The sequence below is a fragment of the Mustela nivalis genome, assembly GCF_964662115.1.
Source record: "Mustela nivalis genome assembly, chromosome: 4".
Classification (NCBI taxonomy): Eukaryota; Metazoa; Chordata; class Mammalia; order Carnivora; family Mustelidae; genus Mustela; species Mustela nivalis.
In genome coordinates this window covers 63,911,017-63,937,973 of record NC_139023.1, presented here as the reverse complement: position 1 = coordinate 63,937,973, position 26,957 = coordinate 63,911,017, and the positions used below count along the sequence as shown (strand labels likewise).

At 51.7% G+C, this 26,957-nt stretch overlaps 1 protein-coding gene and 1 long non-coding RNA gene across 14 annotated transcripts in view; both read right to left on the bottom strand.

Annotated features, from left to right (window-relative positions):
- TBC1D14 (TBC1 domain family member 14) overlaps positions 1 to 26,957 on the bottom strand; it is a 104,642-nt gene that overhangs the window by 14,912 nt on the left and 62,773 nt on the right. For 8 of the 13 annotated variants that reach the window (XM_082727513.1, XM_082727522.1, XM_082727516.1 and 5 more), the window contains 8 exons: positions 16,186 to 16,304; positions 14,351 to 14,433; positions 13,007 to 13,124; positions 10,961 to 11,067; positions 7,649 to 7,729; positions 6,499 to 6,593; positions 3,540 to 3,611; positions 2,722 to 2,850 (listed from right to left, as the gene is read on the bottom strand). In XM_082727513.1, coding sequence (XP_082583639.1) covers positions 2,722 to 2,850; positions 3,540 to 3,611; positions 6,499 to 6,593; positions 7,649 to 7,729; positions 10,961 to 11,067; positions 13,007 to 13,124; positions 14,351 to 14,433; positions 16,186 to 16,304 — 804 coding nt within the window. Of the gene's footprint in view, positions 1 to 2,721; positions 2,851 to 3,539; positions 3,612 to 6,498; positions 6,594 to 7,648; positions 7,730 to 10,960; positions 11,068 to 13,006; positions 13,125 to 14,350; positions 14,434 to 16,185; positions 16,305 to 22,732; positions 22,824 to 22,989; positions 23,153 to 26,957 lie in introns of those variants that run through there. The other 5 variants (XM_082727525.1, XM_082727514.1, XM_082727520.1 and 2 more) reach the window with 3 other exon arrangements.
- LOC309863065 lies at positions 16,305 to 22,720 on the bottom strand. Its single transcript, XR_014310878.1, has 2 exons — positions 20,366 to 22,720; positions 16,305 to 20,179 (listed from the first exon to the last, which is right to left on the bottom strand). It is a non-coding gene; the product is annotated as an uncharacterized lncRNA (long non-coding RNA).

Sequence of the window (26,957 nt, the reverse complement as noted above, 5' to 3'; positions counted from 1 at the left end):
GCTTTCCACCTCCTGGAGGGTTTAGAGGACAACAGCACACCCTGAGAGGGGGAGCACTTATGGAAGGGGACCAACAGCGAGGGCGGGATTAGCCATGACGTGCATCAGAGAGGTGGCTCGCTTCTGGGCCACCCACCCCTGGCTACACGCAGGCAGCCAGCCACTCTCCGACCCAATGAAGGGACATACTATAAACCAGGGGGTCTCAGTGGGGGTGTGGGGAGGACTCCGCCCATTAGGGGGATACCTGACCACCTCAGAGGACGTTTCTGATGGGTCTGCTAATGGGGCGGTGCTATTTGCATTCAGGGGGTTAGAGGCAGTGGGCACTGCGGGCCTCCCCTGCGGCTATCGGCCCCCCATGTCCACAGTGCTACTGCCGGGAGACCCTGCTGTCAAGAAGGCCCTGTTCCACACTGTGATTCTCTGATCTCTCCTTAAAAATATACACAGAAATGCCCAAGCTCAGTTTTTATCATAGGCATCTAAAGAGAAGGGGAGGGGGGGTCTTATCTTCACCAATAGGAGATATGGAGATGGTGATCATATTATTACATACAGCAGGTATTCTCCTGACTCTGGAAGCCTATAGATGTTGCCTGTAGAACACTTAAGTAGTACAGAAATAAAACAGGTCATCTCTAAGTACTACTAATACTGTGCACTTCCTTTTATTGTTAAATATGGTAGCTGTTACGGAAAGTGGTCTGTTTCAGACTTTTGAAAAAATAATCAGCTTTTTGGGGTGCCTGGGTGGCTCAGTGGGTTAAGCCTCTACCTTCGGCTCAGGTCATGATCCCAGGGGCCTGGGATCGAGTCCCGCATAGGGCTCTCTGCTCAGCAGGGAGCCTGCTTCTCCTCATCTTTCTCTCTGTCTGTCTCTCTGCCTATTTGTGATCTCTCTCTCTCTGTCAAATAAATAAATAAAATCTTTAAAAAAAAAAAATCAGCTTTTTAATCTTAAATACTTTTCTAGTATATGATGCTTTGCAAACCTCAGGACTGCATCAGCTGTGCTCCCAAACGTTATTATTTCTTATTTTAACTGCAGTACATTAGCACGCAGCGATAACCTTATTTTCAGATGTACGATGTCATGAGGGATTCAGCAGTTCCACTTATCGCTTGGTGCTCAGTGTACTCCTCACCCCCAGACCCCAGCCCGCCTCCCCTGGGGAAACACCATCTTGTTTTCTAGAACCAGGAGTTTGTTGATTTGTCTCTTTTTTCCCTTTCATCGTTTGTTTTTTCAAGTCCACATATAAGAAAAATCATATGGTCTCTGTCTTCCTCTGACTGACTTATCTCACCTAGCACAATACTCCCTAACTTCATCCATGTTGCTGCAAATGGCAAGATTTCATTCCTTTTCATGGCTAAGTAATATTCCACTATAGGTGTCACACACACACCTTCCCCTTAACCGTTTATCAGTGGATGGACACATGGGCTGCTTCCACAGTTCGGCTGTTGTAGCTAATGCTGCTGCGAACACCAGCGTAAACACACTGTCTTCTGAGTCAGCGCCATCTCGTTCTCTGGGTAAATACCCTGTAGCGCAATTACTGGGTCGTAGGGCAGCTCTATTTTCAGGACCTTGAGGAACCTCCATACTCTTCTCCAGAGTGGCTGCAGCAACCTGCATTTCTACCAGCAGTGGAAGATGGTTCCCTTTTTCTCCACAACCTCACCAACACCCAACACGCCAACACCCGTTGTTTCTACTGCTGAATTTTAAGTAACCATTTGCCTCCCTGAAACACCCATTTTAAAATGTTTTCATCTTCACAATGAAAATATTTTTAAGTTATTACAGTTATAAATAATTACATAACAACCACCTCTGGGCATAATGTTTTGTCCACACCTCAGGATTGATCTGCACAAGCCGAGTTACATACCTGTGCCAGCTACCACTACTGACAGTTGAAACCAAACTGTCTTCCAAAAGGTCTCTACCAACTCAGAGCCCCCCAACAGCCACCATGTTCACAGCAGTATTAAAATACTACTTTTTTTTAAATGTAAGTACTACCTAAGCAAGACATACTCTGGAGGCCTTAGGACAATTGGGAAGAAACATGCCCGAGATCCTGTATTACCGGTGACCATTATCAGCAAATCATCAGCAAATCTAGCCCCTGGGCCCCTGGGTGGATGGCTCTCAGGGTGTAGGGAGCCCGTGGACTTAGGGAGCAGAATAGGTTAGGCTTGCTGCTCTTCCATGCACCAGCTGTGTGTCTGGATGGGTCACATTATATGGGCCTTGGTTCTTCACTGATGCCCTGAAGAAGACCAACCACTGGGAGCACATGAGGGGCTGCCCCAGGGCAACTCCTGTCTGCTCCTTGCATCTGGTCTGTGTCTAACCACATCCCCTGTCCTGTGTGGGGTGTACCACGTGAGGCAGAGCCCCAGGGTGACAGTGTGCAGCCACAGAGGTGGGTGATACCATGCTCTCCACGATAGGCCCAAACGTGGACAGCCCCCCTGAGCTTCTACTGGGACATAGGGCATGCATGCTCAGGTAGCAGCCGGCCCTCCACCTCTTCCCTCCTTGAAAAAGTGTTTGTTCAGAAATACTTCTGAAAGAATTGTTAAGAAATACATACAAATGGCTCTGAAACGTGTGTTTGGAAAACAGACTCCTTTTCCCTCTGAAAAGACAGCACAATCAGCTACCTGACTGTGTAATAAGACACACATACTGGGGATACTCACAAGGCCATGGTCCACTCGGAAAAACGCCATCTGGCAGGGTTTATTCAAAAGATTAGAAAAAGCAATGAAGGCATCTGCAGTATCTAGGTTCAAGATCAGCACGGCTGCGATAAATGACATGCCCTGGACCTGAGGGAGGAGAGAAGGGGAGTTAAACTCACGGCAGCCACCGTGGTCTGAACTGCTCTTTCACGGGTTCAAAGAGGCACCAAGACACCCCCAAGTTCACAGAGCCCCCCCACCCCCCCACCCGCCTCCACCCACACTGATCTGAGAGCCTCGGCGGCACCCACCCACTCCCTCGGGCTGCTCAGCCACATGGGCCGTGCCTGCCTGCTCTCCCTCAGGCCCCGCGCCCCCACCCTGCTACATGGAAAACCATGAGCAGATCTGGCACCTGACAGCCCGCCCTCCAGCACGGATAATGTCGGGGCTGCAGAGCTGGGGTCTAACCCCATTCGTCTACGGTCACGTGCACACAGCTGTAAGCCATGGGGACAGCAGCACAGTGTATCAATGGTTATGCTTAAAGGCTTTTCTGATTTAATGCTAAGAAAAAAAGCAATCACATGCAAAAAATGAAAGTCCAATCGGTTATAATGTGATTAGTGCCGCAGAGCGGCCATGTCAGCTCAGCCCCTTTATGAGAAAGCGGAGGCGACTCACGGACCACAAAACTCTCCACGACCCCCCTACCCCTGACAACAACCAAAAAATGAAGGCACTCAACCTGACGTTTGCAGCTAAGTTGTGCTGGGCAATATTCTGACTTTCTCTTTAAATGGTAACATTATAAAATATTGAAAAGATTCACTTACATAACCCACATCCGGTCGGTAACAAGTATAAGCGCCCAAAATACTGTGCAACATGTCATGATACGGACCACCCTAAAAGGATCAACACACCAAAAAACAATACGTGCGTAAGTCTGGTTAGTACTCGGGATGGCACAGAATGCTGCCACCGCTGGCCACACCAGCTGCTCTTGCGGGGAGGACCAGGGACCAAGCATTACGCTTGCAGCTCTATGCGTCCTGCGTGATTCGACGAGTTAACGGCCAATCCACGGTTAATCAGAGCTTGCAGCTCAACCCACAAAGCTGCTTGGGAAAATCGGATGGGTCAGGCGTTAACACCCTGCTCAGAAAGCATCCTCAGTCTGGCTCCTGCTGTGTGACTGTCTCCCCTTTAAGGTTCCACAAGCCAGCCAGCCACCCCTGGGCTCTTCAGAGCAGGTGACCCACCCGTCCCCCTGCCCCCCCGCCCCAATGATCGTCTGTTTCTTCTGTGCGTTTCAGCATGGCGAGTTTAAGAAAAACCCCGTGAGTGTCGAGTCCTGAGAGGAATCATTTAATTGATGCTCTCCCAGTCCTGTCCACCCAAGACCTGAGCTGGAATTTCCTGTTTTCTAAGAGGGCACAGTGTTAGGCACACAGGGCCTCTCACATGTCAGTATGTCTGTAGACACCATGAAAGGACCATCAGGGTCCAGACCCAATAGCCCGCAGCCACAGCTACTGTGTGGGCACAGCCAACTTAGGAAAGCGTACATGATGTGTGATGTGGAAGACATTCTGCAGGTGACCACGTGTGGCTTATGAAAGAACGCCACGGCCCAAACCATCACATTCTGTTATGTCCGAGAAGCGAAAGAAGAAACACTCTATGTCAGAGGGAAAAAGAAAGAAACCCCACATGGGAAAGTAAAAGAGACACATCCAGTGCCACGAGGGTAGGAGAAGGAGGGCAGGCAGGGAGCTCGGGGGCACAGGGCCAGAGGCCCGCCTGAACACTACCGCTGACCGTCACGCAACAGGAAAGACAAGAGCATCAGGCTCTCTCAGCATCAACTTCTCTTAATGGTAAATGCTTCTAACCCCAAAGATGCTCCCAGCCTTCTATGCGCTGAATGTCTTTTCTCTGAAGAAAAGACGGTGCCAGGGGATGGCGGCCCCGTTTCAGAACTCTTGCTTCGGACATCTCCCCACACTCTCCCCTCCCACTGTGCTGTTTCTTGGTACTACCCACTTAGGAAGTCAGCGCTGAGGGCACCACAGACTGAGGGACACACCCAGAAGAACGTAGAGGGAAGAAGAAAGGCCAACTTCTCTGCCATCTGTCTCAAACTGCACCCGAGAGACCCCAAGAGCCCTCCTCTTCTTCTGAACACATCTCCCTGCGCCGAGATAACTGCCCAGTGAATCTCAAAGTCAACGAGGCTGAGTCCCTGGGAGAGACAGTACAGAGATCCCCCTGGGTCCCTGGTTTGGGAACACTGCTCGTCAGTGTCGGGAAGAGGCCAGCACCCTCTTGGGCCACGTTGTGGTTCCCAGACTGCCCTGGTCAGCTACATGGCAGGTGTACCTCGAAGCACATCCTGACGTTGTCCTTCCTCTAGAGCACGGCTGAAGCACACGGGCTCCCAGGGCGGCCACCGTGGCCTGGGGGTGGTAAGCGGGGACACAATACTGAGTTCCACCCTCTCTGCTCGTTCCTTGAGGGAAGGGGGATCCCTTGCACCACCCACCGTCTGATGCTTCTGTTCCAGTCCTCCTTCCGCCTGGAGGGTCTTTCCCATCGTCTGGTCAGACTGTCACTCAAACCCAGTCCAAGCACAGTCTGAGGGCCCCTTCCTTAGTGACCCCATTTCCGACACCCCCCCACCCCTGCTGGACCCCCAGCACAGTGGCCACAGCTCCTCTATGCTGGGACACACCTATATTTCTGCCAAGCCCACGTGTGTCTAACCTGTGCATCTGTGTGCCTGGCTCCTTCCTTCTGCATGGCTGGTGAACTCTGTTCTGGTTCATTCCATTATCCTTTCACTGGTTATCCAGTGTGCACACCGCGTAACACCAGAAACACAGGCCTGACAGAATCAGGTCGGGGATCCCAAGGTTGCTTGGCAAGCGCCAAGGTAAGTGCACAGAGGAGGCCAGGGACCTGTGCGGGGGCTGGCATAGATCCACAAAAAGACGGGAATCTGAACCAAGTAAGGGCAATGGGAACAGGGCAAGGACAGGCTCAAGGGCACTTCTTCACAAGCAGACCTGGGAAAAACCGTTACAGACTGGATGCAGGAGGGGTCAAAGAAAACCCCCGGGGTAAACATCCGCTGCCAGAAGAGGTCTCCATACCCCTCTGCTCCGATGACTCCAAAATCCATGGCCAGCAGCCCTGAGCCCCTCCTGGGCCAGCTCAGAGCCCCACGGGAGAGGCCACATTTCTCTTTACTGCCATCCAATCTCCCATGGCTACTCCATCCCATCTCCCATGGCTGGTTCTGTACCCAGCGTGTCACCGCTCTCTCCTGGGCCATCTGCTCAGAAGCCCACTCTCATTCCAGCCCACAGCTGCCAAGGACTTCTGCACGCCCTTTCCAGCACCCCAGGCTCCCCACCTAGATCGTCTTCTGAGGGAGGGCTGTGTGTGCAGCCCTGAACACGAAGCCGTGGCCAGGGATACCCAGTCAGGTGGAGCAGCACACGAGGCCCTTCCTGGGCCAGACCTACTGAGGCCTGGCTACATGCACCGTAAGAGGGGCCAGAGCTGCCTGAGAGCAGAAGTGTGAGTTACCCTCGTCCATAAAGGTCTAAATGTGATGATGGAAGACTGCCCTCTGTAAAGGTCTAAATGTGATGACAGAAGACTGCCCTCTCCCACCCACACCCCCCAAATCCCAGTGCTTTTCAAACTTGGTTACAAACACAGGCAGCTTGGCACCTGTGATGTTTAGACAAAACACACTTAAAGCAACAAAGAACCCCCACCTACCTGCTGGAAAATGCAGAGATTAGGAAAGGTCCTAGAGATGTCCAGTTTAATAAGCTCCAAGCTGGCTTCTCGGTCTGCAGCGGAAAACCCGGCATCTATCAAAAGACAGGGAATCGGGAATCTCAGAGGTGGGCACGCACAACCACACCAAGGCTCTAAGTGTGACAGGGGTGGTCATGGGCCCGATTACACGGGAGCCAGCACGGTGCACCGTGGGCTTCTGAAGAGCAAAACCTCAGAGCACCAGCTGAGGCCGGACCGGCATCAGGGATTTCCCAGCATCTAAAGTTCAAATGTCACCCGATGTTACCGGACAGCAGCAAGAGTCCATGGAAGGGTGGACAAGGAAGGGAATATACATGAAACGCACCTTTCTTGGCTCGGAAACATTAGCGGTGTGAACTCAGAATGTGTGGCAGTTACCGCAGGGAAACAGTCCTACTATTTCTGACTAATATTCACAAATAACTGGTTTTTAATTTTGGAATTCCAGTATGACACGGACAGTTTAAACACAGATCAGCAAACGCGACACCATTAAGCACCAGCAATAATCATTCCTGGGCGTTGGGCCTTCTAAAAGCATCACTTAGCAAATGTGTGGGGCTCCTGTCTCCCTGCAGAAGTTCCCAAGCTCCTGTCAGAGCCAACATTCGACCAGTCCTGGGGGCTAGGCTGCTAAAATCACGGGAACCGTGAAATCACAGCAGTTACAACTGGCCCTCCAGCCTGTCTGCACACAAATGCATCTCAGAATTGGTCTTTTTCATAAGCTTCTCTTCAACTGGTTTCTTCTAAGAAAAAAAAATCCGGTGCGCCTTGGTGGCTCAGCCATTAAGCATCTGCCTTCAGCTAGGGTCATGATTCTCAGGATACTGGGATCGAGTCCCGCATCAGGCTCCCTGTTCAGCAGGTAGTCTGCTTCTCCCTCTTCCACTCCCTTTCCCTCTGCCTGATGTTCCTCTGCTCATGTTCTCTCTCTGTCAAATAATAAATAAAATCTTTTTAAAAAAGAAAATAAATCCCTTTTCCCATGAACCTTTTTATAAATGTGCACCAACCACTATTTCAGTGCCAGAAAGTTGGCTGTGTCATAAACAGTGACACACGACAGACCCACGTAGCCTCCCAGGTTTAGCATGGTATGTACCTTCGTTCTCTGCCTCAGAGCCTCCTGTGCTGAAGGACCGCCACCTCTCCTTGGCTCGGGCAAGACAGATGTCGAAGAGCTCTGAAAGAGAAGCCTCAGGGTGAGTACCACAGGCATGTAGGAGTCTGTGTCCCCAAAGCCCGGGCAAGCAAATGACCAACTTGTTCCAATGGTTACAGGTTGGTCTCAAACTGCATACTCAGAAGGCCACGTGAGTAAGTCCCCAATGCGGCTTCTGAGGACGTCAGCACATACTAAGGAAGAAGTCACAAAGTATTAGCACGATGCTGAGTGCATGCTTCAACAACACAACACGCCCCTACCACACTTCTGTTCTGACTCGTGTCTGAGCTTACTGCCTCACTAGACTGTGAGCCCCTGGGGGGGTGAGATGTAAAGGTTTCTCCCTCGCCTACGCAGCGAGGGCGATCGGCACGGGGACAACAGAGAGCGACACAATCAATGAACACCAGACGACAGACGATGGAGGGAAGCAGAGCCCAGCAGAGACCCATGTGGCTCCAGAGAAAGACAGGAGGTGGCGGCTAGCACGGGGGCCCAGCCTCCCTCAGCTCACTGCCAGACACAGGGAGGGGGCCAAGCACAGTGGGCAGAGGCTTCACAACACTGGGGCTCTTGCTGGCCGCCAATTCCCGGGAGGAGCCCCCAGAAGGATGGCTCCCAACCTCCCCCACCCCTACAACTTTCTTTTTCAGTAAGTCTTCTCTTTGAGGAGCTTAGAACAGTGAAGTAAGAGCTCATGCTCACAAATTCTGCTGTCATAGCCAGCCCTGTGTGGGTATGTCCACGCCTCATTCCTGAAGGAACCCCATGAGGGCTCCACCCACGGAGACCTCCCCAGCCCCCTGGCCGTTCACCCCAGCCCTGGGTCCCTCATCCACATCGGCGTCGCTTATGAGCACTGATGGATAACAAAGATTTAACTGCAGCAACCCAGAGAATTTCTGTCACTTTATTTTTCCCACCATTACTTCTGGAATATATAACAGAGCACCCTGCCTTCCAGAGAGTTCACGCTATTTTATTAAAACATAAGCCAAGTTGTAGGAACCGTACTGTGATCCAACAAGGGAAATCTTGATTAATTACTTTTTCCAGCCTTGTTAAAGATCTGAGTCACAACACGCAGGCCGGCCGGGGCAGAAGAGGGTACGACTGTGAAATGTAACTTCATACTATTATCCCTGAACAAAAAGGTCTGGGGAACCTCTGCCCACTCTCAAAGTTCCAGGAGGTGGGCTTGGCTTGGAGATGGAAGGAAACCACCACCTGGCCCCCAAACACTGGGAACCACTGGCCAGAAGAGGTATGAGATGGTTCAAGCACAGAAGCCAGCAGCCTCAGACAAAAACGAGTTGAAGCGTCAAGTCCCACAGGTGTCTCTGTCCTTTACTGTGGTGTCTGCTGTGATGAGGGGGCAGCAAACACACCTTCCTCTCAGACCTGGGTACAAAGCCCAAGGCTGACTTCCCTGAGAGCAAAGGCTCAGTAACGTACTACACCGACTTTCTAGAAGTTTCCAATCTTATAAGCATAACCTTCAAGAGCTAATCTCCAGGGGTTCCTAAGATGGAACACAGGCTTCCGACCCAGCCAAGGGTAGCAGAGAATCCTGACTCCAGCCTGCGCTAGGGTGTGGGGCAGTCCTGAACCTTCTCAGAAGGGCTGTTGATGTTAGAGAAGACATCTAAGTAAGCAACAGAACGTGATGCCCAGCCTCACATTCTTATGTTGGCTTAAATATTCAGTAAAACTGAGATTAAGGAGAACCCAAGAAGGTGGCACAGGCATGCACCCCATGGATACTTCCTGAGAGCCTGCCACATGCAGAGGGCTAGGCCGGGCCCAGTGACGGAGCGGAGAGCGTGACAGCTGGGAACGCAGCCTTCAGGGCACGTGCTCTCGTGGAGAAAACGGACTCCAGGCAGCCAATCATACAAGAACGATGCGACGTAAATAAAATGAACCGATATCCGCATCGAGACAAACTTTCAAGATATGTAATCGGGGCTGCTGAGCCCCATCTACTCTGACATAGTCCACAGAAGATTCTAATTCTCCTAAAATCAACGCAGGCACCAGTGAGAACCACACAGACACACCCAGTACCCAGCTCAGCTGTTGCTCGGCTGCTGCTAGAGTTTAGAACATTTTTAAGAACAAGGACTGGGGTAAATGCTCGGCGATTTCTCCAAACTTCTACAAACGATTTCAAAAGTTAAATGTTACATATAATCCTCTAAGGTAAAGAAATTAAAATGGAGCCTGGAGGCAGTCACTAGAAACAGAAACCAGGAACCATCCACACAACCAGCTGATCTTAATCAAGACAGAGAACGCTGCCTGGACAAGGCCACCATTGTGGGGTAAGGTCAAAGTCTTGTAAGATTAAGGGAAAAAAAAAAAAAAAGTAACAGTAATAAAAACACGAACCCTACCTACAAAGAGAAAATACAAATCAGTTTTCCACTTGAATGCCTTCCGTGGGGCGAAAACTGCCACCACCCACGGCAGGAGCACGAAGGGCGGGAGGAAGAGGCTCCTGTCTCGGCAGCTGAGACTGCGAGCAGGCAGAGAAGTGTCTCAGCTCCTGGTGTCCAGCTCCCTCTGGGCACACAGCCTCGTGGGCTGCGGGGCGCAGAGTGGGAAGCCAGTCCAGGGTGCAGAGCTGCTAGGGTACGACCACCTGCATGCCGCACGAGGCATCCGGGGAGACAAAGAGCCCAAAGAAAGAGGAATACCTACACATCTCCACCTCCCCCTGGATGGCAGCTACCAGGACTCAGGGACCCCGCCTGGCATGGGAGCTGTCCTTCTACGGCGCTTACAGATCAGCCGCCTGGAACAAAATGCTGCCAAAAACCCCACTGCACCCCAACCACAAGGCCTCCAGAAAGAACACCCGCCTCTCTTCCACTCCCACGTCCCCACCAAGCTGGATTTCCACAGCACCTGGAGGAAAGATCCTGACATGACCCAGCCCACCACTGCTCTGCAAACTCTCTGTGCCCCCTTGTCTGTTCCGGGAAGAGGACAGTTATCAGGAGGAAGGCAGGCATCTGCTCGGAACTCCCGGGTAACAGAAGCAGGGAGGAGTGACCCTGGCTGCCCTGCTTTCTCTCCCTCTTGGAGGACCCAGTTACCAGGCCTCTCAAAGACACGACTTCAGGGCAGCAGCTGCCTCTCTTCCTCAGGGGCAGAGGGTACGGGGGAAGCCAGAGGACTGGGGCTGGAAGGTGGCAGGGGGGAAAGGATCCATTCTCCAAGCCTGGGATCAGGCAAGCTACTCACCATGGGTGATGTTTAACTCGTTGCCAATGGCTAAGCTCCAGACTTTGCCTCTCACACTGGGAGGGATCCCCTGCCACCAGAGATCTCGAACTTTCCTAGAGCACCACCTGCACAAAAACAGAGGCATGGATTTATGAGTTTTTTCTCAGTGAAGAAACATCCGACCACCCGTGCACCTAGCCCCAGACCAGAAAATCAGGGGACAGAGTCTTGCACGTACAGTCTCCACCCTCAGGGAGCCGCGGTCCCATGCTCCAGAGGCCAGGAGATCAACGACAACGGTTGTGACAGGGACGCCAAGGGCCCCGTGTGAGCAGGGAGGGCGCTGTTCTGGAGCTGAATCCTATGTGACCAGCCCCAGTTTAAGCAAGTAAAGGGAAGGGCTTTCTGAGCAGAAGGCAGGGAATGAGAAACAGCCTGGGCCGCTGCAGGAACTGCAGACAGCTGGGCACAGTGCAGGGAGCCCCGAGAGCCCAGCAGCTGGCCACCACACCCCACACGCAGGCTGGTCACTGGGAAGTGAGCCCCACCAGCAGTGGAGCCGCGGAGGCCTGAGGGCCACGAGGCACATGCATGGCCCACAGCGGGGACTGCCGCCAGCTGGGGCTAATGTAAAGGGGACGGGGCTCAGCTGGGGCTTCTCAGCACAGTGCCAGTGGGAGAGGGGGGCTGGGGGGGGCGGGAGGGAACAGCAGGGGCTGCTGCGACTGATTCTGCCCTTACCTGTGGAACCCAGAGCAGATTCCTTCTCCCTTCTGCCCTGCAGCTGCTGAGACCCTCCCCCGGGAGGCGTTGTGAAGGTCAAGTGGGACAGAGCACTGGGGCGCCCAGCTGGAGCCCTGAACACGGGCTGCTGTGTAAGTGCCCACATCTAGCTCACACCAAGGATCGGGCAGGGCAGGAGGCACCAGGAGTGGAGGGGCAGGAAGCATTTTGTTGCCACACAGGGAGACAGCCCAGGGGTTCTGAGCACCCCCATTCTTTTCCTGGGTCCCCTTTGAGAGAAAATATTTCCTGAGAATGTCCAGCATATTAAAGACACCTAGAAAAGTGGGCTTCAGGAATAGCTTGTTTTCCTGTCAGAGATCCTCAACAGGGCCGTCTGACCCTTGTAATAAGAGCTAGGAACACCAGAGTGAGGAAAGTGCCAGAAGCAAGTCCCCAACATCCTGACATCTGCTTTAGGTGGAAAGGGACAAGCCTACAGGGAAACTCCCATCCAAGCTCCCCGGTGGCGCCCGCTAACGGACCAAGACCCAGAAGAAGCCACTCGCCTCTGCACGTGGCCCTAGGGACCGATGTCTGCACACTGCCCCTCCCCATTCTGAATGTGCAAGGAGGACAGATCTCTTGTTGTCCATGGGTGTTAAGATGACAGCAGGTGTCAGGCTCTGCTGGGTACTGGCCACTGGGAAATGTCATCAGAGACCCCATCCCCAGCCTCAGACAGAAGACATCAGATGCTGGAGCAGATGGGTGCAGTGTACCCAGGGGTCAGCCACAGTCCCCTGGGCAGGAATGTCTTCCCCAAGGAAGTACGAGCTTTAAAGAACAAAGAGTTAGCTGGAGGAGGTGTTACAGGACAAGGGCACTCTAAGCAGAGGGCACAGAACATGTAAAGGTCCTGCAGCTGCCTAAAGAGAGGGGTCATCAAGGCAGGAGAGCTAGAAGGTGAGCCTTGATGGGAAGCGTTATCTCACAAAAGTTCCCACCAGGTAAGCAAAGGAACTCACACTGTATACAGAGCAGCAGGAAGTCATGGACATTCTACACTAAAGGGCGGGGGATGACACAGACCTGGGCTTTAGAAGGTTCCTCTGGATACGAAGCAAAGACAACCTGGGGGTCAGATGAGGGCTGTCCCAGTGTCCCAGCAGGGAACGGCAGGGGTGAACTGAGGTGGGGAGGGAGACCCCACACCACATAAACGTGAAGGGTAAATTCACCGAAGGCTGTGAAGGGAGCTCCAGTTCACACCGCCGCTAATGGCAGGTTCTAGAGGGAACTGCTAAGCCATCTAGCAGTACCCGCCACACGACAGCTTACATTGTTTCCCAGTTAGGCAAAATCTCATTGTTCCAGGTGAGGACGGCGTTGCCGATGCTCTCCTCCAGGCGGCACCTCTCCTCCAGCTGCCTTCTCCTCCGCTGGGCCTCCTTCAGCTCTGCAAACGGCGACGGCAAACGAGGATAGAGCATCAGTTAACTGACACCTGCCGCTTGCACACAGGGTGACTTGGCTCAGAGTCATGCTGTGAAACACCCAGAAGACGCCACCGAAGTGGGCCGTGATGCCACCCTCCCAACTACCATTCTGGGCCTCTCAGGGTGTGGGACACTTAGGCCTTGTCCACCTCTTGCTAAGCTTTTTAAGAAGAACGCGCAGACAGAAGGGCATGTGAGTGAGAACAGGGTTCAGCCACCTCAGGAGAGAAATCCAAAAAACCCCCTGCCCAGCCAACCTGGAACACTGCCGACCACCAGGCGCCCCCGGGCCCCCTGCCCAGTCCCCTTCCCCACTGAGCCTCTAGCCTCACCTCTCACAGCTCGGGCACAAGTCATAGCGTGGGAGGAGCAACTTGGAGAAATCTCACGCATCTTAAACTACACGTGCTTTTTGCTATTTCTTCTACTGAGCTATTTCGCAGTTTATCACGCTATTTCTTTTACTAAAACAACATGCAGCATCCTAGCCATTCTGCATGTACAACTGGCAGCATGGGGTACGTTAACATGGTTGTGCGCCACCCGCCACTCCAGAACTTTCTCATCTTCCTTGACAGAAGCTCACCACCACTCTACTCTCCAGCTCTATGATTCTCACTGCTCTGGGGCTTCAGGTCAGCAAAATCTTACAATACGCGTACTTTAGTGAGTAGCTTACATCGCTGAGCCCTCCAGGTCTGTCCATGCTCTAGCAGGTGGCAGAACATCCTTCCAGTTTATGCTGAATTAATACTGTGGGATGGGCCACACTGTGTTTATTATGTATACTTTTTTAAACATGCTGGCGTCTTAGGGTTTTTAAATGCTGCACAGGATTTCATCAAATCCAATGACATCGTCTTGTAAATGAGGAAAGTGGAGGCCAGAGAGGGGAGGAAGTTTGCTCATCACCTCATCACCTGGGACTGAAGCTTTCCCCAGCCTAGCACTTCTGTCCTAAAGGGTCTCTTTTCTCATGTAAATTCATGGTATTACCTCCTTGGAGAAAGTTACTGGGAATGGATAGTGGAAACATATGCTTTTGATAAAAAACAAAAATTTCAAAATATTTAGGCATTCACCAAAGTTCAGGATCTAGGGCTCCAGGAGGTAAAAAAAAATCTCCGGAAAGACACGCAATCTTGTGGTGTCTGACATAAGCAGCAACACGTGTGAGAGCCGTTACCTCGTTTCTTGGCCTGAACCACCATTTCCTCGTACTGCTGCCTGTGTTTCTGGGCTTCTTCAGCTGGCTTCGCTGGGAGATTTCTTGACAAAAAACAAAGGATTTCTACTATTACAAACATCAAATAAAAGTCTTTGAAAAACAAAATTTGAGAATTACTTACTAAAAAAAATGAAAAACTCAAAAGACCAAAAAACTACATTTGTTAAGATGACCCAAGACATAGCAATTTCTTAAACTAAAAAGATTTAATTACAGAAGTAAAACAAGCTCAGTATTTTCAAAAATCTGAAGTACAAAGTTAGTAGAAGGAAAGGAACAGCTGCCCATAAACACTTGATCTTCTGGTATTTTTCACCCCAGTCTCCAGAACAACTGCGAGCTGAGCATGGCACCCAGACAGTTGTCACACTTTCTGAGAAGCAGGAACCCCAAGGGCAGGTGTTGCACATACGGAGAAATCCACTCTCCGAGTTCCTCCAGGGTGCAAGCTTTCTATTAGCTACTGGCTCATCTGTGTTCTTTTACATAAAATGTGCGTCACAGTTCTGAGCATATAAATGGGGTGTGCAACTTCAAATCCTGAGTGAAAACCTCAAACGCATGGGCTACTTCAGAAGGTCAATCTGCAGGCACTTGACAGCTGGGGCAGCAAGGTCAGGCTGGTATGCTCCCCACACAGCACAGCCTGCTTTCTGGCATATTCTGAATGACTGCCTGCTTTTCTGCCAAAAGCCATGGCACCTTCTCCCACAGGCCCTGTTTCTGAGAGTGCTGGGAGGGTGTTCCCGAATGGGCTCTTCCCGGGTCCCTCTCCATCCTTCTAACCCGGCATTGCAGGGACTCTCTCCCCATCCACCACACATTCACCAGGCCCAAGGCCCAAGAGTTAACGTTATAAGACTCATTTCTGGGTGGCTCAGTTAGTTGGGCGTCCGACTCTTGATTTTGGCTCAAGGACGAGATCTTGGGGTCATGAGATTGAACCTCATAGCGGGCACTGCTCTTGGCATGGAGTCTGCTTGGGATTCTTTCTCTCCCTCTCTCCCCCCCACTCACACATGTGCGCGCTCTCTAAATAAGTAAATAAATAGAAAAATAAAAACTTACTCCCCCCAAAAAAGACTATGACCCACTTCTGCAGATTTCAGGGTGGGCAGGGACCTAAGAGACCACAGTCTTAACAAGCTCTCTTTCTCCCTCTTTCCAAAGCTGTGGGATTGTCCTATTCAAACACAATGTTCACAGAAGCTCAGAACTTAAAAAGAGACTGGCTGTGGCCTGGGACAATGCAGCAGTCCCTTTACCTCACTGATGCCTTCAAACGTGATCTGTAAACCAGTCATCAAAGCCCATCTCATCTGTCAACAGACACTGGAGGCCCTGGGACACCAAAGGTGGGTCCGTGTACAGCAGACCTCCAAGAAGCCAGCAGGCCAGGCCAGGAGCTGACCCACCATGCTGGGGTGTCCCCGCAACACCCCCTTTGCAGGACACTTCTCTGTGTTTCTTGCCATTACGAGTCAGCCCATAATCTACAGTGGCTACTGAAGTATTTCTAAATGCTAAATTACAATGAAAAACCATCTGAATGGAAAACTTCGGTCAAAACTTCTGTGTTAAAGGACAGTTTTGCAAACTGGTTATTATTATTATCATAGAACACACGTTAACATAGGAAATAATGAGGAACTGAGGATTTTAATATGTACCAGGAATTACGCTTCTTCCCTCAAGTGACCTGAGCTCTTATTCTAACACAATGTGATCAACAAATTGTGCTTATCTACTAAAACAAACATTCTAGGGATTCTAAGAATCTTTTGTAGACTCACGCTGGTCTGTCTTCCAGGATGAGAGCGGTAGTGGACAGTGGCTCAAAATCAAGATTCTTCCTCACATTCTGCTTTGGAGAGGGTGGCTTGCTAGGTCGTCCAGCCTTGTCTTCATATTCCTGGAACAAAGAAACAATGGGTAACTCTAGGCCTAGCCAGTTCTGATATTATGAAGTCCCTCCAAGCACAAGAGAGCTGTTTTGTAATGAGGTCCTTTAAGCCATTTTGAGGGTAGCATATTGAAAATATTTCCTTTTTGAAAGGAAACACTGCCAACTGGAGGGGTCGGTCATATAGATCTGCAGTGAGGACTGCAGCTGCCCCTGCTGCTGGAGGCATGGGGGGGGGGGTCACTGAGGTCCACCATCCCAGCAGCCCCCCTAGGCTCTATGCTTCTCCGGGATAAGAGCTGTCTTCTGGTTTCTGGATGATGCCAACTTCTACTGGTTATTGCAGTGGCCACTGGGAAACTCAGAGCCATAGCATTCGTCTGACCCCTGGCTTCATCCCCTACACGCTTCCAACTCAAATTTCAAACCCCTTTCCTTTTATCTCATGGCATTTTATATGTTTTTGTTAGCCCTTCCAACAGTTTCCAACATGAGGAAAAGGTTAAACGTTTTTTGCAGAAAATGATTAGAAGCGTTTCTTTTCGTAGATCTATTTTTTAAGAACAGCTGACTCAATGTTACCTTAGTGTCAGGTGCACAACATAGTGATTCAGCCAGTGTGGTTGCCATGTCTCACCATGAACGCTATGACAACATCACGATGTTCCCTGTGCTGGGTCTTTTGTTCCCATGATTTACTCGTGTCCTAACTGGGAGCATGTGTCTCCCACTCAGTCCCTCCGCCCCCACGCCCCCCTGGCAAGCATCAGTGTGTTCTCTGTACTTATGGGTCTGATTCTGCTTTTTGTTTATTCATTTGTTTTGGTTTTTACATTCCACATCTCAATGAGATCAGATGGTATTTGTCTTTCTCAGTCTGATTTCTTTCACTCAGCATAACATACTCCAGGCCCATCCACGATGTTGCAAATGCGGTTCCATTTTCTTAAGAGCGGGAGCATTAAAAAAAAAAATTCTTTAACATCTTTGTATGAAGCCGTCACTGCAAGTGGTTACGTAAATACTGGTGCTACAAGCAGACTCACTAGCACTGGGTCACTGATTTGTCCCACGAACTATAGCCAAAGGCTTGGTCACACCTGGTGACCCACATTCCCAATGCCCAACCAGTGGAGTTCCGGGAGTCAAGCAAGTTGGAACCAAAGAGTCTGGCTTCTGGAACAGCGTGTGCGTTGTGTGCCTGTGTGTGTGTGTGCACGTGTGCGTGTGTGTGCATGTGTGCATGTGTGTGCACGCACACATATGTGCACGCCCTTAGCCCTCTGCCAAAGAGAAAAACAAAACAATACTTCCTTATTGACTATGTTACAGAGAAGGCTCTTGGGACCCTCCTGCTCGAGGGAAGACCATCTAACTGCCAAGACGGGAAAACAAATGAACAGTTAACCCACGATTTAAATAACCATTCCAGATAACAACAGAAGCAATATCATGAGCAGAAAGCCATTAATTGCTAAAGGAATTAAATCGACACTAGCTGCCAAGGGGCTCTTACTAGTAACATTATTTGGCCAGCAATTATTCCCTCAGCCAAAAGAGCCTATAGAAGCCTCTAAAAAGTAGAAAGGCGCATTTGTTTCCTCAAAATACACAGGCAGTAAGATGGGGCACCCGAAGAAGCAGGTGGGTGGGGCAGTTTCTGTGCATCTGGGTGTGCAAGATTACATGCTGTCACCGTCTACCCTGAAATGGTCCCACTAAAACACCAAAATGACTCCTACCTACCCCAAACTGAGAAAACAGACTCCCTCCTTCATGGAGTCAACATCTGAGCACACACGTTTTCAAGCACTCACACGGCCATTGAGCCACTGGAAGCTTCACATCTAGCACCAGGATGTCAGAGTCTTGAATTTTAGAGACAATCTACCCAAAGCTGTGTGTTAAGAAAGATTCTGAGACATGCTGGATTTTAACAAGAGTTAGTCCTGAATGCCCCGTAAGGTGCTACTCACCTGCTGACCACGGAGGCCAAAGACGGCAACCCCAAGTTAAATGTCCCAGAACACGGACACCCATTTCCATTTGCTTTTGTGTGCTTTACACACACAGTCTCATTCTAGCTCTGTGGCAGTCTCACCCCATTCTACAGACAGGGTAATTGAGGCTCAGAGTGAAGTGCCTTACCCCCCAAGTACACAGCCAGCAAGGGGCTGGCGTTGGCCATTCTGCCACTCTGCACCAGCCCAACCTCTTTGTGATTACACTCAAACAGGTATGCAGTTTTAGAGAGAAAAGGCCCAGTTCTACATGGGTTAAGTGCAGCCACTGGAGCCAGATGGGGGTGGGAACAAATTCAGATCCACAGAGAACCAGCTGCGGCCTCCAGCAAAGCCCTTACTTGGAATCCCTGAGCTTCATGTCCACACGTCCAGCCGTACAAACCAGAGAGGGCTATCTAAGGAACAGGGAGAAGCTTTGTGCACAGAAAGTTCTCAATAAAGGGTAGTCCTGGCTGCTGAATGCCGTACCCCTAAGCCTGAAACAAGCATATAAAAAAAGAAAAAGAAAAGGAAAAAGAAAAAGAAAAACAGAAAAAAAGAGAAAGCAAGCAGGCCACCAGCCCTAGGGCCAAACAATCACGGAGCCCTGCAAAGTCTGCAAACAGCACAAATACAGAAAGGAGTAAAAGTAACCAAATGCCTTGATTCGCAAGGAAAAAATATCAGATCCCTTCAGTTAGTGCTCAGAAACTCTTGTCACAACAACACGCACCACCGCACCGCGAAGGAGCCGAGAGCTTTGCGAGAACCTGACACACACGTCAGCGTGACTTCGCCTTCCCACCAGCCCTCTGAGCCAGGAGCCGCCTCTGTCCCCAAGTCGCAGATGGAAGGTGCAGGCCCAGCTGTCAGTGACCAGCCTGCTGGGGAGCGGGGGTCCTGGGGACAGGAGACACGCAAGCAGCCACACTTCCCAGGACTCTAGAATACCTGAGAGCCACTCACAGACACAATGCAGAAGTAATTCGGTCATTCACATTCTAAGAAAAGCTTTCAACCATGACAGAAACCTGTAATACTGAATTAAGGGCAGAGGTAGGGCAAATACTTCTGTTTTAACCACATAAAGCACTGCATGATTAAAAAAAAAAAGAGAGGTGGCTTGTCCTACCCATACTTGAAATTGCAGGGAAAGCCTTTCCAGAACTCCAAAAAGCACTGCCGGTGTGAATGTCGTTGGAACGTTGGAAATGGTCACAGGTTTCGCTCCACACCTAGTTCTTCCAGAGCCTCACACGGAGGTGTCAACAATTAGCTCATTTTCCCAATGCGACAAATTGACTTTAAAAACCATAAAGGACTGACTGCCCTTTTCTGCCGCCTGACGGTCACCACCACGGGCCACACACCTGCTCCTGAGAAGGGCCCATCCCTACCCACCCTGCCTCACTGCCTGGTGTCCCCACCTGGCTGAGGGAACAGAGGGACAGATGTACACAATGGCCAAGAAGGGCCTGACTCCCTCAGGAACTGGGGTGGTCCCGAGAGGCTCATGTGACCTTGCCTAAGTGGATTCTGTGACAGGCACATAAAACCTGGAGAAGTCTAAAGTCCAAAGGACTTGCTCCTGATCTTCCTGAGGATCCCAACCATTTAACTGAGAAAGCTGTGGCTGTCTGAAAGCATCCTGGGAACAGAAAAGATAAGGATGCCGAATTCTGGCCCACTCTGACCCAGAGCTGGGTTTACCAGTTGGCTCCATATTCCTAAGACCAGGGAAGTCTTGTCCCCTCCCCTCAGTTGGAAATCCGAGTCACCCACAGCCTCTGTTTGCCCTGATTGCATAAATTTGTCTAAGCACTCAGCAATAAAATCATTGTTTAACCAGGAAAAAAAAAAAGACAACTATTCACTCCAAGGCTCCTTTGGAGGCAGGGGGTGCGGAGGGAGGAGGGCTACAAAAAAAAAATCCTGGAGAAACAACGTTCTGCCATGAATTACCAGTGTTAGGCACGCCATGGGGACGGGGACAGAGTGAGAAGCAAACAGTGAGTTGGAAGCCTGGTTCCTACCCGGGAAAGTCCTCTTTGTCCTCACTCAACCCACCTCCTCATCTCCAGAAAGGCTCCCAAGAAAAGGGGAGGTGACGCCCGCTCCAGAGCTACTAGAGCGTGAGCCCCTTCTAGGGGCCAGGCCCAGCCTTAGGCCAGTCTCTCCTCACAAAGTTTCTTCTCTTGTTGGGACCCCTATGGGATCAAGTTTTGATTAGCCCGCAGGGTGCTCAGTACAGATCACCCTGCCCAACACTGCCCAGCCCCAGAGGAAACAGAGAACGGGGCTCTTCAAAGTTCCAGGGATAAATCAGATTAAGTGGTCATGGTAACATTTTCTTTAAAATCAAACGATAAGAGAAAAAAAAAAAAGTAGAGTCCACATAATAAGGACAGATTTTTCAGTTCTATACCTAGTTTTATCTCCGTCCAGAGTCTCAACTTAAATTGTGTAAGGCACGGGGGATGGGGATGTAGGGGGTTGTCAAAAAGGTTTACAGGCCACTCATTAGTCAGCATGGGAGGTCCCAGCCCCTGCCCTGAGGAGTTTACTACCCCACATCCTGCTGGGAAGACCAGACCAAGAGCAGCAACAAACAAACCAGGGGCTGAGCTGTGGGTGTGGTCTGATAACCCAGCAAAGGGTCAGGGTAAAAAGCCAGGACAGTGGAGCAGGGTCCCAACTCCATGCAGGGGCCAAGAGCCAAACAGCTTTAGCAGGCAGGAGGAAAATGGAAAGGGCCCTCATCTGCAAAGGGACCACACGGGGCCAGCCCTGAAGGAGACCTAGACCTCAGCCCTGAAGGGGTCTGGGTGGGGCAGTAAGCCGCAGAGCCGAGGAGAGCAGATCAGGAAAACTGCCGTAAGAGAGCAAGGCTGGAGGACTGGGTGTCTACAGCGGCGGGAATCCAGGACAGCATCTCATTGAGGGTGCCTCCCGAGAGAACACAGGACTGGGCAGATCGGGGCTGGACGCTGGAGAGGCATCCTGCCGGCACCAGCCGCAGCCAAGGGACACACAGGAGCAGGCTTGTCCGCGGGTCAGGACCAGTGCATTACATGGGGAATGGTGCTGAGTCCAAGTGCCAAGAGCAAGCTCCCTGGAGCCGGAGGGATGAGCCTCGAGAGAGGAGCTGGACTTGGGGCGAGCTGTAAAGTCAACTGTGAGAGGAGCCCGTCTGATGTGCCCCGCCACAGGAGCCACAGCCCCCATGTGATTGTGTGATCGGGAGAGCACTGAGGGCGAGGATTAGGGTGACAGACTCCTACGTGTTTAACTTGCCATTAAAAAGGAAAAACAAAAGACAGCAGGACAAACAATTGAGAGGAGGAAGAAAAGATCAAGCTTCTGGAATGATGAAAGCATTCCAGGCAGGATGGCAGGAGGGGAGGCCCCCAGGCTGGAAAGAGCACAGCTGTCAGACAAGACCTGTGCTCCAATCCCTGACTCAATTTACACCGTGGCAAGATTAGCCTCTTCCCACAAGAGAGCTAGTGCTGCAGGGACCTCGGCAACAAAGCAAGGCGGGTCATCTCGCGTGATCCCCACAAGACCCACGGTTCACCGCACCACAGTGGCCACACCTTTATGGGCCAAGAGCCCAGGCAGCCTGCAGGGGAAGCACCAGGGGGCCAGCAGGCCTAGGTTTCAATCTCAACCTCCTCAATGACCACCACCAGCAGTATGACCTTGAGCACATTCCTTTGCCCTTCCCCTGAGAATGGATTATCAGAGGACAGCCACCGCAGGTGCCCAGAAAATGGCCAGGAATTCTTTCCATTGCCGGGTACTACAAAATCACCCTTCTCAGTATTTCCCCAGCAGGGCCGTGGGGAAACGCAGAGCAAGCAAGAGCCTGGAAGGCCACAGCTGGCTTCACACCTTGCCATTGGTGACACGCAGTTCTGGAAGCGGGGGCAGGGAGAGAGGCTCTGGTCTGTTGGGACGTTTAGTGGCCTGTCCAGGTCTCCCAAGGGCTCAGCCTTCCGTGAGGCTGTCCTGGTGACCACCCGCCTAACCTCACAGCAAGGAGACCCCCTGAGGGCCTCCGGGGCTGCTCTCCCGCAGCGAGGTTCCCAGAGAGCATCCCCCTCCTCACTGGAAATGGCATTTGGGAAAGCAACTGCGGGGAACCTCTGTTCAAGGCCGTGCTCCTTACAAAACACGCAGAACACCGAGTTAATAGGCGGCCTGGGTAGTGCAATGTCTTAAATACGAACCGGGGCTTCCAGCAAGCCTGGCCGCTGCTGCCGTCTGATCCAACAGGGCGCAGGCTGCCCCCGCCCGCCCCCCGCACGAAGGCTTCCCCCAGCACCCCGGGCAAGGCCCCCTGGCCGGTGAGAGGGGGCCGGGCCTGGCCCGGATCAGAGAACAGGCTGCAGTGCCCCGCGGGGCGACAACAATCAGGATGCGGCGGCTCACCCTTCGGCCTCTCACTGCCTCCGCCGAGGCCAACCCCCGGGGGAAAATCTCTCACTGCCTCCGCCGAGGCCGACCCCCGAGGGAAAATCTCGCGGAGCCGCACACACAAAGCCTGCGGGGAGGCTCGCGGGGAACACGACGGCCGCGTGCAAGCCTCAGCTCGTTGGGCAGTGGTGTGCAACACACACACACATGCACACGCACCGGGGTGCACCCACGCTAGGCGCCCGGCCGGTGGGCGGGCCGGCCGCACTCACCATGAACGCCGCGGGGCTCAGGGGCGCGCGGCCGGCGGCTCCATGCCCGGGCGGGCTCCGGCGGGCGGCTCCGGGGACCTCGGGCGGCGGCTCGGCGCGCGCGCGGGCGGGGGCGGCAGGCCGCTCAGTGGCGCGCAGATGCCGCGCCGCCGATGGGATCGTGCGCTCCGCGTCGGCGCGTCAGGCCTGGCTCGCGGGCGGTGGGCAGGGGCTATGGGCGGGGAGGGGCGGGGCTCCCAGCTCCCTCCACCTCCCCGGGGTCCGCCCCCCGCCCGCCGGGACCACGGCCGGCACTCAGCAGAGCGCCACCACACTGGGAAACGCGCACTCCTCATAGGCAGCGGCGAGACCCCGAGCACGCGGAGCTCCGCTCCCTAGCGCGTCCTGGAATGAGAAACGTGTGTCACCGAACGGAGCTGCAGAACATGTCCGCGCGCCTCCGCTCTGCATAGCGGGCTGAGAGCACACGGTTGCTCATCTTTCTTCCGCAGGAAGGTGCGTCCAGTCCAACGTCAGGGTGCACAGCGAAGCCCATCCCGATGGGAACCTGACGAACGACTGCTGCCGAGAGGGGCAGCTGGGAGGGGCGTTAGGATCCCTGCCGGCAACACCACTGCCCTGTCCTTCAGTGGCACTCACCGAAGCCTGCCGCACAGTGCATCTCAGATGGGAGCATCCCACTACAAACCATACCCCAGCTTACAGGAATCTTTAAAATCGGTGCAGGGGCAAAATTCCTTCCCAGCAGATGGGTCCAACGTCCAGGGGTGGACAGACTGGGTCTGGGCCAATGCCAAGACTCCCCGGGGATGGAAATGCACAAGTCTCCGGACTAGGACAACGAGGCTTCCCCAGCTGACTTGCTGGAGACCAGCATTCCCAAATTGCCACCAGAAACTTCTTCACTGGGAAGAAGCCTAGGATTTCCACCCAGCTGTACTCAAGAAGATGGAGGAGTAACAGGGAGCACGTGCAGACACGGGAATTGCCACAGGTCATTGGCAGATGCAGCCATTTTGGAGGACAGTCTGGCATCCCTCAGGGGCCAGTACACCGACCACACCCCTGGGAACCTGCCCAAGAGAAACAAAACGTCCCTCCACAAAGAGACCTGATGCAAATACTCACAACATGAACTCACATTAACTGAAGACATGGGATGAGCAGGAAGGCTCCGTGCACACGGACTCTGGACAGGCGAACCCCAAAACATGACCTAAGGTCATCTACAAGATTCCGTTTCTATGAAGTTTCTTTAAAAGGCAAATCTCTAGGGGCACCTGGGTGGCTCAGTGGGTTAGAACCTCCTCTGCCTTTGGCTCAGGTCGTCGTCTCAGGATCCTGGGATCCAGCCCCGCTTCGGGCTCTCTGCTTGGCAGGGGCCTGCTTTCCTTCCTCTCTCTGCCTGCCTCTCTGCCAGCTTGTGATCTCTGTCTGTCAAATGAATAAATAAGGTCTTTATAAATAAATAAATAAATAAATGGCAAATCTCTAGAGAGAAAGCAAATTACTGTTTGCCTGGAGCGTGAAGAGGGAACTGCCAACAGGCCTGAGGGAACTTTCTGGAATGAGGAAAACATCCTAATACTGGAGTGCACTGATAGCTGCACAGCTACATTAATTTCCTAAAAATCACTGAACATGGATGAGAAATTGTATAGTAATTATACTTCAATAAAGCTGTTTCAAAAAGTAACAGGAAGATCGGGCGCCTGGGTGGCTCAGTGGGTTAAGCCGCTGCCTTCGGCGCAGGTCATGATCTCAGGGTCCTGGGATCGAGTCCCGCATCGGGCTCTCTGCTCAGCAGGGAGCCTGCTTCCCTTCCTCTCTCTCTGCCTGCCTCTCTGCCTACTTGTGATCTCTCTCTGTCAAATAAATAAATAAAATCTTAAAAAAAAAAAAAAAAGTAACAGGAAGATCAAGAGAGAGAGTTTGATTCTGGAAGAAGGATTAAGGAAAGCCTTAGAAATTACTCGAAATTTGGAAGACAAAAGCATTGGAGGGTGGGGTGTCCTTTCACTTCATCCCTGGGCACTTTTAACACATCAGCCAGTTTATTCAGTCCTCCAGGAGGGTGTGCCCATGCTATTTATTACTTTATTTAGAGTCCAGAAAATGTGATGGACAACACTAACTTGTAGACTGATGTCCAGTAGAAAGAACAACTCCAGAGGTTATATTTTCTTGTTCCCACCAGGCTGTAGGTTTAAATCCAACCTAACAATCTTGTTCTAATTCCTTTTTTTTGTTTTTATGCCAATAAATGCCTAGTTCTTCAAATGCCCTTGTCATCAATTTTACCATCTCACTCAACTTCTCCATGTTTTAAATGAATTTTTGACCTACGGTCATGAATGAATGAATGAAAGAAAGAAAAAAAGGGAAGGCAGGAGGGAAAGGAGGGAGGGAGGGAGGAGGAAAGGGGAAAAAAGAAAAGGTAAATGTCACGAGAAAACGGCAGAATAACTGTTTTATACCAAGAGAATAAAGAGACAAAAAAGCTAAGGGCAATACACAAGCCTGACTGGATGCCGGTTCATAAGAACAGTGTGGTGCAACTGGGGAAAAGCAGAATGTGGTCTGGTCGTGAACTTGGTCAAAGTCACACAGAATTACTGACCATCCCCCTAGGTGTGGCAATAGCCTCATGCTGACCGTAGGACAGCTTCCACTCTGTAGACCTGTATGCTGGCATATTGAGGGGTAAGATGTCACAATACCTGCAACTTACTTTCAAATGGTTCCATGAAAAAAAAAATAGAGGCACGATAATATGAATATCCTAATGTCAGTGACTGTTCTGTCTCAGCGGACTATATGTGGTGCTTACTGAATCATTCCTGGAACCCTTCTGTAGGTTTACAGTTTTTCTTCACAAGTGAAAGGGACTATGCAATGTCTGGTGACCGTCCTTCAGATCTTGTCGCAAACAGCAGAAATGCACCCCCTGCCCTGCCCTCCGGGACCAGAACAAGGCCCATCATTCTCTCCCAGCATCAGCTCCCATTGCTCACAGCACTGATCACACTTGTAATTACATGTTTATTTAAAATGCATTTCCCTCGGGGTGCCTGGGGGGCTCCATGGGTTAAGCATCTGCCTTTGGCTCAGGTCATGATGCCAGATCCTGGGATTGAGCCCCGCATCAGGGTCCCAGCTCAGTAGGGATCCTGCTTCTCCCTCTCCCTCTGCCTGCATCTCCCCCTGCTTATACTCCCTCTCTCTCTCTCAAGTGAATAAATAAAATCTTTGGGGGGGGGGGAAGAGGTGTTTCCCTCAGGGAACCATAAAACCTCTGAGAACAGTGGCAGTCATTTCCTCTCCTTCCCTTCCATCCCTCCATCCACGCACTTCTGGTGATTGGCCCCAGGAACACAGACGAACACAGATGAGCACAGTCCCTGCCTTCATATCATCCCAGACCAGCAAGCAGACGACTGCTAAACCACAGACGTGCCCAAGACACCTCCCAGATTTCCAGAGCCCCCGGAGGCAGCTGGCCTGCGGGCTAACTGCGGGCTTTCTGGAAGGAGTTCCCAGAGCCAGAGAGGGCTAACACTGCCAGGCTCCCTTCCCACAGACGAATGGGTTCTCAGCTCTCCACGCCTCTTATGACACCCAGGGCTGCATACACTTTAGAAACCAGCCCCTGGATCTCACTGGGATCAAAAGATTACCGAAGGAACAACTTTCAGTCCTAGGGATTTGGTTAAGTAAATCATGTTACACAGAAGGCCACTACTTAGTAAAAAATGAAGGACTATCTAAGGATACAGGAAAATGCCTATGTTGTCATAAAAATAAGAAGAAAAACGCCCACAAAGTGGTATGTTTTGAATTTTGACACTCATTCATCCACTTAACAAATATGTATTAACTACCCACTAAACCTTGGCGCAGTTCCAGACCCTGGAGATAAAGAATGGTTGAGCAAACAAGTTCTAGACCTCGCTTTCGTGAGCTTGTAG